This window comes from Manis pentadactyla, chromosome 6 (genome assembly GCF_030020395.1).
Source record: "Manis pentadactyla isolate mManPen7 chromosome 6, mManPen7.hap1, whole genome shotgun sequence".
NCBI lineage: Eukaryota > Metazoa > Chordata > Mammalia > Pholidota > Manidae > Manis > Manis pentadactyla.
Window position 1 is genome coordinate 67,006,850 of NC_080024.1, and position 14,907 is coordinate 67,021,756.

Sequence of the window (14,907 nt, forward strand, 5' to 3'; positions counted from 1 at the left end):
ATTATCTTTATTCTTAAGTGGAAAAACTGTTAGTATTGAATTAAATATAATGTTATTTATATTCAGGAAAGAGGACACAAGATTAAATTTAGTTTATTTATATCCTGCCTTGCTTTATAAAGGATTTGACATAGGAAACAATAATAATAATAAAACAAGTAAGATAAAGGTAAAAGTCTAAAACAAATCAAGACCAAAAAAATATAGAAAGTTAGAAGTCAACACTACAGAAAGAAAAACAGAGATACATATGATCAACTAAAGATATTCTATGATTTTAAGTGCTGAAGATGATCTTTCATTAAATAAAGTTAAAAATAGAACAGATATAACTCCATGAGAACAATGTTATCAACAGTTCATAGCAAAATCAGGAATAAAGTAATGTATTACCTTTACATTTTGGAAAACAGGCTTTATCCAAGGGAAAAAAATAACTAAAATCATAATTTGAGTTGTTTATTACAGTAGAACATATTATGTATTGCAGAAGGCATGATTTGAAAGAAAATTGATCCTTTGTTTATATACAGATGACACATAAACCTCTTATACTGTTACATTTTCTGAATTCAGTGGGGCTGTAGAAATACTGTAATTTCAAAGGTTGTTTATTCTTAAACATGCTCCAAAGAACTTAAGCTCCATGAAAACAGGGATTTTTTTTTGTTTGTTTTGTTCAATGCTATAGCCCCAGAGCACATGTGTACTCCATAAATATTTGTTGAATGAATGAATAGCCCCGACCAGGGAATTATGTATTTTTAAACTTCAAGGTCTCTATGAGTAAAGATTTTTCTATTTTACATCACGGTGAACTCAATACTGTCAGCTGCTAAAGCAACAGCTGAAAGAATAACTCATTGACTCTTCTTCCATTTATAGATGCCACTAAAGGTTTTAACACACCAGAAAAAACCAACAACTGCTCCCTTGTTGAAACAATAAATATGACTCACTTCTCTCTACATGGAACACCTAACATTTGAAAAGATTAATGAGTCAGAGGCAAACACCATAAGACTTTTGAGATTCTTCTTTACTAGTTGGCAGTTTTTGTAAAGGTGAACAGTTTTTTGCTTGAGAAACTTTAAAGAATATTCCTGGCAGCATTTTGTGACCTGTATGAATTTCTTTCTTATTTTCCTTTAATATATGTTATCATAAATCCGTCCCTAAAAAAATGTACAAATCCTTTCCCAAATAAAGAAACCACTTTATACCATTTGTTCATTGATTTTTATTAAACTCAGGTTAGCACTTGGTTATACTGTTTAAGGTTGTACATACAGATGCACTTTATTTTATTTATTTATTTATTTATTCTTTTACTTGTGTCTCCCTCACTATATGAATAATTTCTCTGCTTCCTCATCTGGAAAAGGGGGACAATTTTATCAAGTTATTATTTTTTATTTATTATTTTTATTAAGGTATCATTGATATACACTTATGAAGGTTTCACATGAAAAATGTGGTTACTACATTCACCCACATCATCAAGTCCCCCCCATACCCCACTGAAGTCACTGTACATCAGTGTAGTAAGCTGCCAGAGTCACTGCTTGTCTTCTCTGTGCTACATTGTCTTCCCCATGACCCCACCACCATGTGTTCCAATCATAATGCCCCTCAATCCCCCTCTCCCTCCCTCTCATCCCCTCCCACACCCCTCCCCTTTGGTAACAGCGAGTCCCTTCTTGGAGTCCGTGAGTCTGCTGTTTTGTTCCTTCAGTTTTGCTTCATCGCTTTACTCCACAAATGAGTGAAATCATTTGGTACTTGTCTTTCTCCACCTGGCTTATTTCACCGAGCATAATATCCTCTAGCTCTACCCATATTATTGCAAATGGTAGGATTTCTTTTCTCTTATGGCTGAATAGTATTCCACCGTGCATATGTACCACCTCTTCTTTATTCATTCATCTACTGATGGACACTTAGGTTGCTTCCATTTCTTGGCTATTGTAAATAGTGCTGCAATAAACATAGGGGTGCATCTGTCTTTTTCAAACTGGGCTCCTGCATTCTTAGGGTAAATTCCTAGGAGTGGAATTCTTGGGTCAAATGGTATTTCTATTTTGAGTTTTTTGAGAAACCTCCATATTGCTTTCCACAATGGTTGAACTAGCTTACATTCCCACCAGCAGTGTAGGAGGGTTCCCCTTTCTCTGCATCCTCACCAGCATTTCTTGTTCCGAGTCTTTTCGATGTTGGCCATCCTAATTGGTGTGAGGTGGTATCTCGTCGTGGTTTTAATTTGCATTTCCCTGATAATTAGCGATGTGGAGCATCTGAATTTCTTCTTTGGAGAAGTGTCTGTTCATATCCTCCACCCATTTTTTTAATAGGGTTATTTGCTTTTCGGGTGTTGAGAGGTGTGAGTTCTTTGTATATTTGGATGTTAAACCTTTGTCGGATATGTCATTTACAAATATATTCTCCCATACTGTAGGATGCATTTTTGTACTGCTGATAGTGTCCTTTGCTTTACAGAAGCTTTTTACCATGATGTAGTCCCATTTGTTTATTTCTTATTTTGTTTCCCTTGCCCAAGGAGATGCATTAAGGAAAAAGTTGCCAATGTTTATATTCAAGACATTTTTGCCTATGTTTTCTTCTAAGAGGTTTTTTTTTTCCTGTATCATTAATGTACAACTACATGTGCAACATTATGGTCACTAGACTCCCCCTATTATCAAGTTCCCACCACATACCCCATTACAGTCACTGTCCATCAGTGTACTAAGATGCTATAGAATCACTACTTGTCTTCTCTGTGTTATACTGCCTTCCCCATGTCCCCCTGCCTACATTATGTGTGCTAATCTTAATGCCCCCCTTTCCCCCTTATCCCTCCCTTCCCACCCATCCTCCCCAGTCCCTTTCCCTTTGGTAACTGTTAGTCCATTCTTGGGTTCTGTGAGTCTGCTGCTGTTTTGTTCCTTCAGTTTTTTCTTTGTTCTTATACTCCACACATGAGTGAAATCATTTGGTACTTGTCTTTCTCTGCCTGGCTTATTTCACAGAGCATAATACCCTCTAGCTCCATCCATGTTGTTGCAAATGGAAGGATTTGTTTTCTTCTTATGGCTGAATATATTCCATTGTGTATATGTACCACATCTTCTTTATCCATTCATCTACTGATGGACACTTAGGTTGCCTCCATTTCTTGGCTATTATGAATAGTGCTGCGATAAACCTAGGGGTACATATGTCTTTTCCAAACTGGGCTCCTGCATTCTTAAATTCCTAGGAGTGGAATTCCTTGGTCAAATTTTATTTCTACTTTGAGTTTTTTGAGGAACCTCCATAGTGCTTTGCACAATGGTTGAACTAATTTACATTCCCACCAGCACTGTAGGAGGGTTCCCTTTCCCTACATCCTCTCCAACATTTGTTTTTGTTTGTCTTTTGGATTGTGGCCATCCTTACAGGTGTGAGGTGATATCTTATTGTGGTTTTTATTTGCATTTCTCTGATGATTAGTGATGTGGAGCATCTTTTCATGTGCCTGTTGGACATGTGAATTTCTTCTTTGGAGAAGTGTCTGTGTCTGTTCAGCTCCTCTGCCCATTTTTTAATTGGTTTGTTTTTTGTTTGTTGAGGTGCATGAGCTCTTTATATAATTTGGATGTCAACCCCTTATTGGTTATGTCATTTATGAATATATTCTCCCATACTGTAGGATGTCCTTTTGTTCTACTGATGGTGTCCTTTGCTGCACAGAAGCTTTTCAGTTTGTTATAGTCCCACTTGTACATTTTTGCTTTTGTTTCCCTTGCCTGGGGAGATACGTTCATGAAGAAGTTGCCCATGTTTATGTCCAAGATAATTTTGCCTATTTTTTTTTCCAAGAGTTTTATGGTTTCATGACTTACATTCAGGTCTTTGATCCACTTTGAGTTTACTTTCGTGTATAGGGTTAGACAATAATCCAGTTTCATTCTCTTGCATGTAGCTGTCCAGTTTTGCCAACACCAGTTGTTGAAGAGGCTATCATTTCCCCATTGTTATGTCCATGGCTCCTTTATCATATATTAATTGACCATATATGGTTGGGTTTATATCAGGGCTCTCTAGTCTGTTCCATTGGTCTATGGGTCTGTTCTTGTGCCAGTAACAAATTGTCTTGCTTACAGTGGCTTTGTAGTAGGGCTTGAAGTCGGGAAGCATAATTACCCCCGCTTTATTCTTCATTCTCAGGATTGCTTTGGCTATTTGGGTTTTTTTGTGTGTTTCCATATGAATTTTAGAACTATTTGCTCTAGTTCATTGAAGAGTGCTGTTGGTATTTTGATAGGGATTGCTTTGAAACTGTAGGTTGCTTTAGGCAGGATGACCATTTTGACAGTATTAATTCTTCCTATCCATGAGCACGGGATGTATTTCCATTTATTGGTATCTTCTTTAAATATCTCTCATGAGTGTCTTGCCTTTTTCAGGGTATAGGTCTTTCCCTTCCTTGGTTAGGTTTATTCCTAGGTATTTTATTCTTTTTGATGCAATTGTGAATGGATTTGCTTTACTGATTTCTCTTTCTGCTAGTTCATTATCAGTGTATAGGAATGCAACAGATTTCTGTGTTAATTTTGTATCCTGCAACTTTGCTGAATTCAAATATTAGTTCTAGTTTTTTAGGGTGAATTCTTTAGGGTTTTCTATGTATTATATCATGTCATCTGCAAACAGTGACAGCTTTACTTCTTCCTTACCGATCTGGATGCCTTTTATTTCTTTGTGTTGTCTGACTGCTGTGGCTAGGACTTCTAGTACTGTGTTGAATAAAAGTGGGGAGAGTGCGCATCTTTGTCTTGTTTCCAATCTTAAAGGAAAAGCTTCCAGGTTCTCACCATTCAGTATAATGAAGATTGTGGGTTTGTCAAATATGGCCTTTATTATGGTTAGGTACTTGCCCTTTATACCCATTTTGTTGACAATTTTTATCATAAGTGGATGTTGAATTTTGTCTCATGCTTTTTCAGCATCTATAGAGATGATCATGTGGTTTTTGTTCTTTTTGTTGATGTGGTGGATGATGATGGATTTTCGAATATTGTACCATTTTTGCATCCCTGGAATAAATCCTACTTGATCATGATGGATGATCTTTTTGATGTATTTTTGAATTCAGTTTGCTAATATTTTGTTAGAATTTTTGCATCTATGTTCATCAGGGGTATTGGTTTGTAATTTTCTTTTTTTGTGGTGTCTTTGCCTTGTTTTGGTATTAGAGTGATGTGGGCCTCATAGAATGAGTTTGAGAGTATTCCCTCCTCTTCTACTTTTTGGAAAACTAAGGAGGATGGGTATTAGGTCTTCACTAAGTTTTTGATAAAATTCATTAGTGAAGCTATCTGGTCCAGTAGTTTTGTTTTTAGGTAGTTTTTTGATTATCAATTCAATGTGTTGCTGTTAATTGGTCTGTTCAGATTTTTTGTTTCTTCCTGGGTCAGCCTTAGAAGGTTGTATTTTTCTAGGAAGTTGTCCATTTCTTCTAGGTTATCCAGTTTACCATATAATTTTTCATAGTATTCTCTAATAATTCTTTGTATTTCTGTGGTGTCCGTAGTGATTTTTCCTTTCTCATTTCTGATCCTGTTTGTGTGTAGACTTTTTTTCTTGATAAGTCTGCTACGGTTTATATATTTTATTTTCTGGAAAAATGAGCTCCAGCTTTTCTTGATTCTATTGTGTTATTCCTCTTAATTTTATTAATTTCTGCTCTAATCTTTATTATGTCCCTCCTTCTACTGACTTTGGGCCTCATTTGTTATTCTTTTTCTAGTTTTGGTAATTGTGGGTTTAGACTGTTCATATGGAATTGTTCTTCTTTCCTGAGATATGCCTGTACTGCAATATACTTCCTTCTTAACACAGCCTTCACTGTGTCCCACAGAATTTGCAGTGTTGAATTATTGTTGTCATCTGTCTCCATATATTGCTGATCTCTGTTCTTATTTGGTCATTGATCCATTGATTAGGAGCATGTTGTTAAGCCTCCATGTGTTTGTGGGCCTTTTTCATTTTCTTTGTGTAATACCTTTGGTGTCTGAGAAGCTGGTTGGTACAATTTCAGTCTTTTTGAATTTAGTGAGTCTCTTTTTGTGGCCTAGTATGTGATCTATTCTGGAAAACATCCCATGTACACTTGAGAAGACTGTGTATCCTGCTGCTTTTGGGTGGAATGTTCTATACATGTCTGTTAGATCCATCCATTCTAATGTGTTGTTCAGTGCCTGTTTCCTTATTTTCTGTCTGGATTATCTGTCCTTTAGGGTGAGTGGTATGTTGAAGTCTTCTAAAATGAATGCCTTGCATTCTATTTCCCCCTTTAATTCTTTGATATTTGTTTCACATATGTAGGTGCTCCTGTGTTGGGTGCATAGTTATAATACTTACGTCCGCCTGTTGGACTGACCCCTTCGCCATTATGTAACACCCTAGTCTCATTATTTTCTTTGTTTTGAAATCTATTTTGTCTGATACATGTACTGCAACTCCTGCTTTTTTCTGTTAGTTGCATGAAATATCTTTTTCCAACCCTTCACTTTTAGTCTGTGTATGTCTTTGAGTTTAAAGTGAGTCTCTTGTAGGCAGCATATTGGTGGGTCTTGTTTTTTATCCTTTCATTGACTCTATGTCGTTTTATTGGTACATTCTGGCTATTTACATTTAGGGTGATTATTGATAGGTATGTACTTATTGCCATTGTAGGCTTTAGATTCATGGGTACCAATGGTTCAAGGATAATTTCCTTACTATCTAACAGTCTAATTTAACTCAGTATGGTATTACAAACAGAATCTAAAGGTTCTTTTTTTTCTTTTTTTCTTCCTCCTCCATTCTTTATGTATATCATATTCTGTACTTTATCCCTTGACTGACTTTGGGAGTAGTTGATTTGATTTTGCATCTCCTTAGTAATTAATTGTTCTACTTTCTTTACTGTGGTTTTATTTCCTCTAGTGACAGCTATTAAACCTTAGGAGCACTTCCATCTATAGCAGTCCCTCCAAAATACACTGTAGAGATGGTTCATGGGAGGTAAATTCTCTCAGCCTTTGCTAATCTGGAAGTTGTTTAATCCTTCCTTCAAATTTAAATGTTAATCTTACCGGGATAGAGTATTCTTGGTTGGAGGCCCTTCTGCTTCATTACGTTAAATATATCATGCCACTGCCTTCTGGCCTGTAAGGTTTCTGTTGGGAAGTCCAATGATAGCCTGATAGGTTTTCCTTTGTATGTGATCTTTTTTCTTTCTAGCTGCTTTTAAAAGTCTGTCTTTATCCTTGATCTTTGCCATTTTAATTATTATGTCTTGGTGTTGTCTTCCTTGGGTTCCTTGTGTTGGGAGACCTGTGCTCCTCCTTGGCCTGAGAGACTATTTCCTTCTCCTTGGCCTGAGAGACTATTTCCTTCCCCAGATTGGGGACGTGCTCAGCAATTACCTCCTTGAAGACACTTTCTAGCCCTTTTTCTCTCTTCTTCTTTTGGTACCCCTATAATTTGAATATTGTTCCTTTTGGATTGGTCACACAGTTCTCTCAATATTCATTGATTCCTAGAGATCCTTTTTTCTCTCTGTGCCTCAGCTTCTGTGTATTCTGCTTCTCTAATTTCTATTTCATTTACTGTCTCCTCTACTTAATCTGCTTATAATTCCCTCCATTGTATGTTTCATTTCAGACACTGTATTCTTTAACGATTGAGTCTCATTCCTGAATTTTTCAATATTTTTCTGTACCTTCTTGAGATTGTTTATTATTTTTATTTTTAAATCTCTTCAGGTAGATTGAGTAGTTCAGTTTCTCTTGGTCCTCTTTCTGGTGTTTGAACCAGGTTCCTTTGACGTGTCATATTTGTATGTGGCGCCCTCTAGTGCCCAGAAGCTCTCCTCTCTGGAGCTGCTCAGTCCCCAGAGGGATGGTGGGGGCTGCAGGTGAGTGGTGTTAGTGTCCTGTTATGTGAGGTCTGTTCTTTTCTCCAGGTGTATGCAGTTTGGCACAGCTTTTTTCCTGTTGGTCTTTCAGGATTAGTTGTATTAACTATATTTTCATATTTATATGGTTTTGGGAGGAGGTTTCTGTCTCACCTCTCACGCCACCATCTTTAATCCCCCAGTTTCTTATTTTAAATGTCTCTACACACTTACTCCTTTCCTTCTAGAGAAACACGGCTCCTTTGGCTAACAGGAATGATTTGAAAAAGGTTCCTTACAATGTTTCTTTACACTGAAGCTGTGGCAAAAGACTTATGCCAGAGAAGTCAACAAATCTTACCTACCCAAGATATGAAAAAATAGTACCCTATTTTCGAAAGCTTCAAAGTTTTAAAGAATACAAATGAGGAGAAAACCAATACATGAACTATTTATTTACAAAGTAATTAAAAATATTTCCTTACAAAATAAATTCTTGCCAAAATATTGAAATTATTTACAAAATAGGGCCCAAACATTACATAGGGTTTGCTATATCTAGAGTTACTTAAAATTTTTATTTTTACAGAAATGATCACCTAAACGTGGCAAGTTTAAGGGTCATAATTTATGTTCAAGTTGGCTTACAGTTTGAGCTATGTGATTATATATTTTAACCAGATTTTTATAATTAAAACAGTATTTTGATTACTTTTTAGGTATAGTCTTATTCTTTTAAAGCATACTTTCAAAACATTAAATAGTGCTGCATAAATTCTTTATTAAAACAAGTATGATACAGTCATTTAATAGCCATATACTGGGTATAAAATAAACATATTTACAAACCAGATACATAACACATTTTGGTTACAATTTTAACTACAATTTTTGGAAAACTGTCAGTAAAATCTAAGATTTTACTTAATCATTAAGTAAGTCATGGGTTTTCCTTAATCATTAAAAAAATCATTCTTAAAGGCTTTTTCTGTAATCGTAAAAACGATTCCATGGCTCATAGAAGGTGAGTAGTATCTTTAATCTTGGTTTATCTTTAAATGAAATCCAGCTCAAGATTAACTCATTACTTCCCAAAGTCCCTGTAGGGTGAATCCATCCTTCAATTTCTCTATTGCAAGCCCCAGTTCTTCTGAAAATACAGGTTCACGATCTTGTTGCTTTTTGGGAGATAAGAGGATGATATGGGAATCAGAAGGTGGGAAAGGAAGAGAAAAAAACAGAAAATAGGTTACACTTAAGTTTGTGAATACTAAATGTTGGAATATAGAAAGTTTTTTTTTCTCATATACTATAGGTAAATTGTCCTTACCTTATTACCATCAGCAAAATAAGCCTATAAGACAAAGAAAATTATATTTCACATACTCAACATATAATATAGTTCAGTGGGCTAAGGAATAGGTAATTAATTTATAGAACAATTCTGCAACTAAATGTATTTTATGTTCTGTTACTGTGTGTCTAATGGTTTTCCCACCTATTTTGACAGTGCTGGTAGCAGAATTCTCTTTTTCTGTTAATGATTATTAATGGTTACAAGATCTCTGCTTAAGCTCTAAAAAGTATGCTTTGTAATTAGTGTACAGTTGGCATTGTTATTTTGAAAGGAGATAAAAATAAGCTATAAAATATTATCCCTACTTTTGATTTAGAAGATGCTTACATAACAAAATAATCAGTGCTTCAGTGTGTCAGCAAATCCATATAGTCTGAGGTAGTAGTTTGTAATTAAATATTTTACACTATTTTCACACTTCTATTTAGAGACATTTTTTCTTAGAGGAGTATGTTGATCAGATTCACAGATCAAAATATATAGAAAGCATTATTATTATTGTGGCTATTAAATAATATAAATTTAGAAACAGTAAAGTTTATTCAAATACCTTTTTAAAGATAATATATCTATAAATTGAATGGAAGTCCATCTCATACAGATTAATTATGAGAAGTATAGATTTTATATTAAACTATACTTAACATGCCCTATTATTCCAAGATATGAAAAAACTTCACAAACCTGAAATCCTCTTAATAACTGTGTTCTCAAATAATTTTCCAGTTTGGTGATTCAAAAGTATTTTCACACACATAAAAAATCCGTAACTTAAAAAAAAAATTACTCTCTAATCCTGTTTAAGATACTCTCAAAAGATTCAAGTTCTGTGGTTCATCACTAATTAACCAAGTATTTAATTCAACATGACTGAGATAAAAAAACAATCACAAGAAATTTAGTAGCTCTTCTTTGTGATACTCACCACAAAAGCATCCGTATGATCATCAGAATCTATTTCTACATCATCTTGAATTTGTTCAACTGTCAAAGCTTCAAGGGGCTGTGGCTGAAAATCAGTAGATGTTAAAATGCATCAGAGATAATAATAAACAAATAATTTTAGGAAAATATGCTGTGAGAATTGTAAATATTTGCAAAAGGATAACACAATTACAAACTACTCAAGTCTTATAAAATATCACTGCATATTTACATTCTACTAAAACTAACTTGATAATGAGTCAGTTAAACCTAAGCTTTTAAATCTGAAGTCAGTATCATCAAAAGGATTAAAATGACAAATTTACAGATACTTCATATGACACTTAGAGTTATCCTTAAAGAAAACCTCTCACTGGACTTTATCTGATTTTCTTTACATAGTTAAAAACCTAAGTTTTGTTTAATAGCAAAGTCTCAATTTTCCTCAAAATAGTTTATTAAATAGAATTTGTGAAAAGAACTGAGATTCGTATGGAATATTCTAGAGGTAAAACAGAATAAAATATAGGCTGATTAATTTATTAATTCATTTTTTTCCCCAAACATTTGAGTATCTGGTGTATTAGAGACTTTGCTAGTACTATCAAGGGTTTAGAATCCTTGGCCCTACCCACAAAGTCTGTGATCTAGTGGGAGTAGAGCAAAGGATAAAGCACAATTACAAATAACTATTAGATTGAGCCATTTGAAATTGCCATTTTCATTAGTAAAAAAAGATCCAATATTAATAATATCATATGGTTCAACCAATGCATAGTAGCTGCACCAAATTCAGTATCTATTATAGTAAAAGAGTTGGAGACAGAACAACTTCTGATTTGTGAATCCCAGAAACTTTCATGAAGAAAAGGTTGGCATGTGAACTAGGCCTTTTAGGATGAGGATGATTTTCATTGGTAGAATTAGGGGAAAGAGTATTTCTAGCAGAAGAGATCACCATCAGCAAAGGTGAGAAAACTCAGGATGTGGCTGAAGAATGATGAATTATCTGGTAGAGTCAGATTACAGGAGACCCATGAGACAGATGGAGCTAAGCAGGGCTTTGTGCTGAACCACCTCAGTGAGCATCAGCCACATTAAAGTCTATGTGAACAAGGTTCTCTAGCATTAGGCAGTGCACAGTACGCACAATCAGACACTGCAGAAAATGCAGACTGGCTTCTACTGAAATCCCTTAATACCAGCCCAACTTTATTTATAGGTGAGGGAGTATTGAGGATGGAAGGATATTGTTTGACAATATTGACCTGAGCCCATAATCTGAGAATAGCCTCAGTGTTTGTCATGTTCAGAGCTGTATGACTGTGTACAAATAATTTAACCTATGTGACCCTCAGTCTCAACTGTAAGATAAGCATAATAATAATAATGATACACTTCACAGTATTGTTGGGAGGATTAAATGATATGATGCATATAAAATTCTAGAGCAGTGAATGGCAAAAAGTAGGTGTTCAACACAGTCATTCAACAGCTATGAATATTTACTAAGAGCCTATTATTGCTAGTTTAGATTGCTGGAAATACAGTGCAGACAAAAATCCATGACTTCACAGAGATGACTTATAACAGGAGAGACTGATTAGTGTTACCAAAAGTAAAGCAATCAAGCAAGCAAGGGACAAAACAATGGTGGCAGCTGCTGCTTTAGATGGCTAGTCAGGGGTAGCCTATGGTAGGGACTCACAGGTGACAAGAGTGAGCTGTTATGGCTGGCTATTCTGTACTGGGGGCCAAAGAAGGGGAAAAGAGAACTAACCTAAGTGTTTCCCACATACCAGGCATTTTACAGAATGATTAACAACTTTGTGAGAGAGATTATTTTCATTTTGTGATGAGAAAAGTGAAACTCAAATTTTCCTAGGGTCACTGATAAATGAAGTTGGGTTTGTCAGGTTCCAAGGATCATGCTTGTTCTACATCATTCTGCAGGCAAAAGCAATGGCAGTAACTGCACCGTGAGCGAAAAGGAAAGACAGGAACAGACAGGAGGCTGGTAGGACTGACTGAATGTGTAACACTGGATAATCAGAAAAATAGAAAAGGAAAACTCCAAGATTTTGAGCACAGATGACTTTGACAATGCTAAAAATAAAATAATAAACAGATAAATCAGCAGGATGGTACTTCTGAGAAAAATGGTGGAATTTTTTGTGTGTCAAGTTCAAATGCTTAACTAAATTCTAGTGTACCTTACTGACTTGGATCATTATTTACTTAAATATATTATTAAGATAAACCATTAAATGAGAAATTCAATTTATGTTATTTGGAATATTCACCTATGTGAAGATATTCCAGAATATTTGAAACCACGATTAAGCCGAAAAAGTGTGTCACAATCAGAAAGAAAGATTTACAGAAGTACTAGTTGAAGAAACTGAAGGAAGGGTGATATTACTGAGGAATATACAAAGAAAGTAGAGTCAGAGGGAGAATGTTGAAAGAAACGCAGGTTGGGAAAAAAACAGAAAAGATAGTTAAGGAGATGAAATACATAGAATGCATGCATGACAGCAACCCAGAGAGAAGTTTCAGATGGAAAGGTAAAGGAATTTGACAGGGAGATAAAAAAATTAAGTATAAGGAGCAGTACCAGGTGACAGAGCTTGGTGCAGTCAGAGTGTGTGAATCTGTACTTAACTGCTCAGCTCTATTCCTGATCTTGTCAGGTCACAGGCTGTAGTCCAAGAGCAGAACAGACAGAGAGAATATATGTGCTATGCCTCGACATGCTGAGTACTGGCAGGACACTGCTGAAAAAATGGACAGCAAGGGCACCAGCAATAGCATGCACAGGAGGGACACCAGCAGAACAGACCTCAGGTAAGAGTGGTCAGCAAGGGCACCAGGGACAGCACCTTTGGTAAGGGTACCACTGATAGAGCATGGTGAGGTTGTCTGAATGCAGTGACTGGTGAAGACACCAGGGACAGACAGATGACAAGGGCCCCAACTGGAGAGGCTGAAGAGAAAAGCCAAAGAGAGATGGTGTAACTGGGAGCACAAACTGGAGCAGAAACCAGAAATCATGAAGAAGGCAGAGAGCAGACATGTGGGTGTGAGATTAAAGATATTTCATAGCTGGTAGGGCAGAGATATTGATCAACAGGAATGGGCATATGCCCTACTGATGGAGCAGACTCCTGGAGTTGCTATATGGCAAGGCACTGGGGGAAGAGAATGGTGTCCATGAGGCCTATAAAATTTGTCCAAATGCTAAGAGGCTTAAGTAGAATAAAAATGAAGGTGACAGAATGAGAGACTTGAATTTGTCTACATCAGAGAAGCCTTGCACTTAGAGACTTCCCTGGATAGGCTGCTCACCTAGAAGGGCAGGAACAGATGAGGCAACAGGGAGAAGACAAGAGGTCGGCACGAGTTAGTGATGGCCTAGGGGTTGTGCCCACTGAGCAGTCTGTATATTCATAATTTTAAACATAATTTAAAATTAAATTATAAAGTGTTTATATCTGAATATTTATAGATTATATAAAAGTAATTCAGCAAACTGTATTTCACATACTGAGCAAATTACCTTTTCTTCCATCTTGTAATCTACTCCAAATATAGGACTGGTAGAATAGACTTTGTGAAGTGAATTGATTTCCTTAACTGATTCTTGTAGTTTTTCCACAGGATCTATTTTAAAGCCAAGGACATACCCTCCACTCTATGAAAAAATAATGAAAAAACAAAAAACAAGCCTGAAGAATGGTATTTCCAGTACTCAATAAACTATTGCTCTAATGTCCTTATTCCAGAGGACAATAAATAAGCTAATTTTTAAAATTTACTATTTAACTATATGCCAAGCATACACAAAAATAGGGAAGTATACTCAGTATCCATGTAGTCATCATTCAGCTTCAACAAGTAACGACTCACGGCCAACTCTGTTGGATCTGGAACCTTTCCCTCCCCCAAATCTCCTTCTCTCACTCACTCAAGATTATTTTGAAGCATATCCAGATATCATATCATTTCATGTGTAAAGATCAAAGCTGATTATTTCAATATTAAAAAAACATACATGAGATTGTGAAGGCCATGGGAGCTAAGTTTTTCTTGGGCTACACCTTGAAAATACACTATATTAAAAAAAGAAGATATGGAATGCCTATCTGAGGCTATCTCCTTGAAGACTTGAGAAACTTGACTGTGAGACTGTTAGGGAAGAATGTTAAAAATATTAAGGAGTAGAGAATGAAACTGCATCACTGTCTAACCCCATACACAAAAGTAAATTCGAAATGGATCAAAGACCTGAATGTAAGTCATAAAACCATAAAACTCTTAGAAAAAAAGATAGGCAAAAATCTCTTGTAGATAAACATGAGTGAATTCTTCATGAACTTATCTCCCTGGGCAAGGGAAACAAAAGCAAAAATGAACAAGTGGGACTATATCAAACTATAAAGCTTCTGTACAGCAGAGGACACCATCAATAGAACAAAAAGGTACCCTACAGTATGGGAGAATATATTCATAAATGACAGATCCGAGAAAGGGTTGACATCCAAAATATATAAAGAGCTCACGCACCTCAACAAACAAAAAGCGAACAATCCAATTAAAAAATGGGCAGAGGAGCTGAACAGACAGTTCTCCAAAGAAGAAATTCAGATGGCCAACAGACACATGAAAAGATGCTCCACATCGCCTGTCATCAGAGAAATAC

The 14,907-nt window shown here is 35.7% G+C and overlaps 1 protein-coding gene across 1 annotated transcript in view; it reads right to left on the bottom strand.

The window, feature by feature from the left end:
• Positions 1–8,353: 8,353 nt before the first annotated feature.
• The window catches only part of BBS5 (Bardet-Biedl syndrome 5), a 47,458-nt gene continuing 40,904 nt past the window's right edge, over positions 8,354–14,907 (bottom strand). The window contains exons 9-12 of the mRNA XM_036888075.2: positions 13,765–13,899; positions 10,207–10,290; positions 9,255–9,278; positions 8,354–9,102 (exon numbers count right to left, since the gene is read on the bottom strand). Of these exons, the coding sequence (XP_036743970.1) occupies positions 9,001–9,102; positions 9,255–9,278; positions 10,207–10,290; positions 13,765–13,899 (345 nt within the window). The 3' untranslated portion in view covers positions 8,354–9,000. The remainder of the gene's footprint in view (positions 9,103–9,254; positions 9,279–10,206; positions 10,291–13,764; positions 13,900–14,907) is intronic.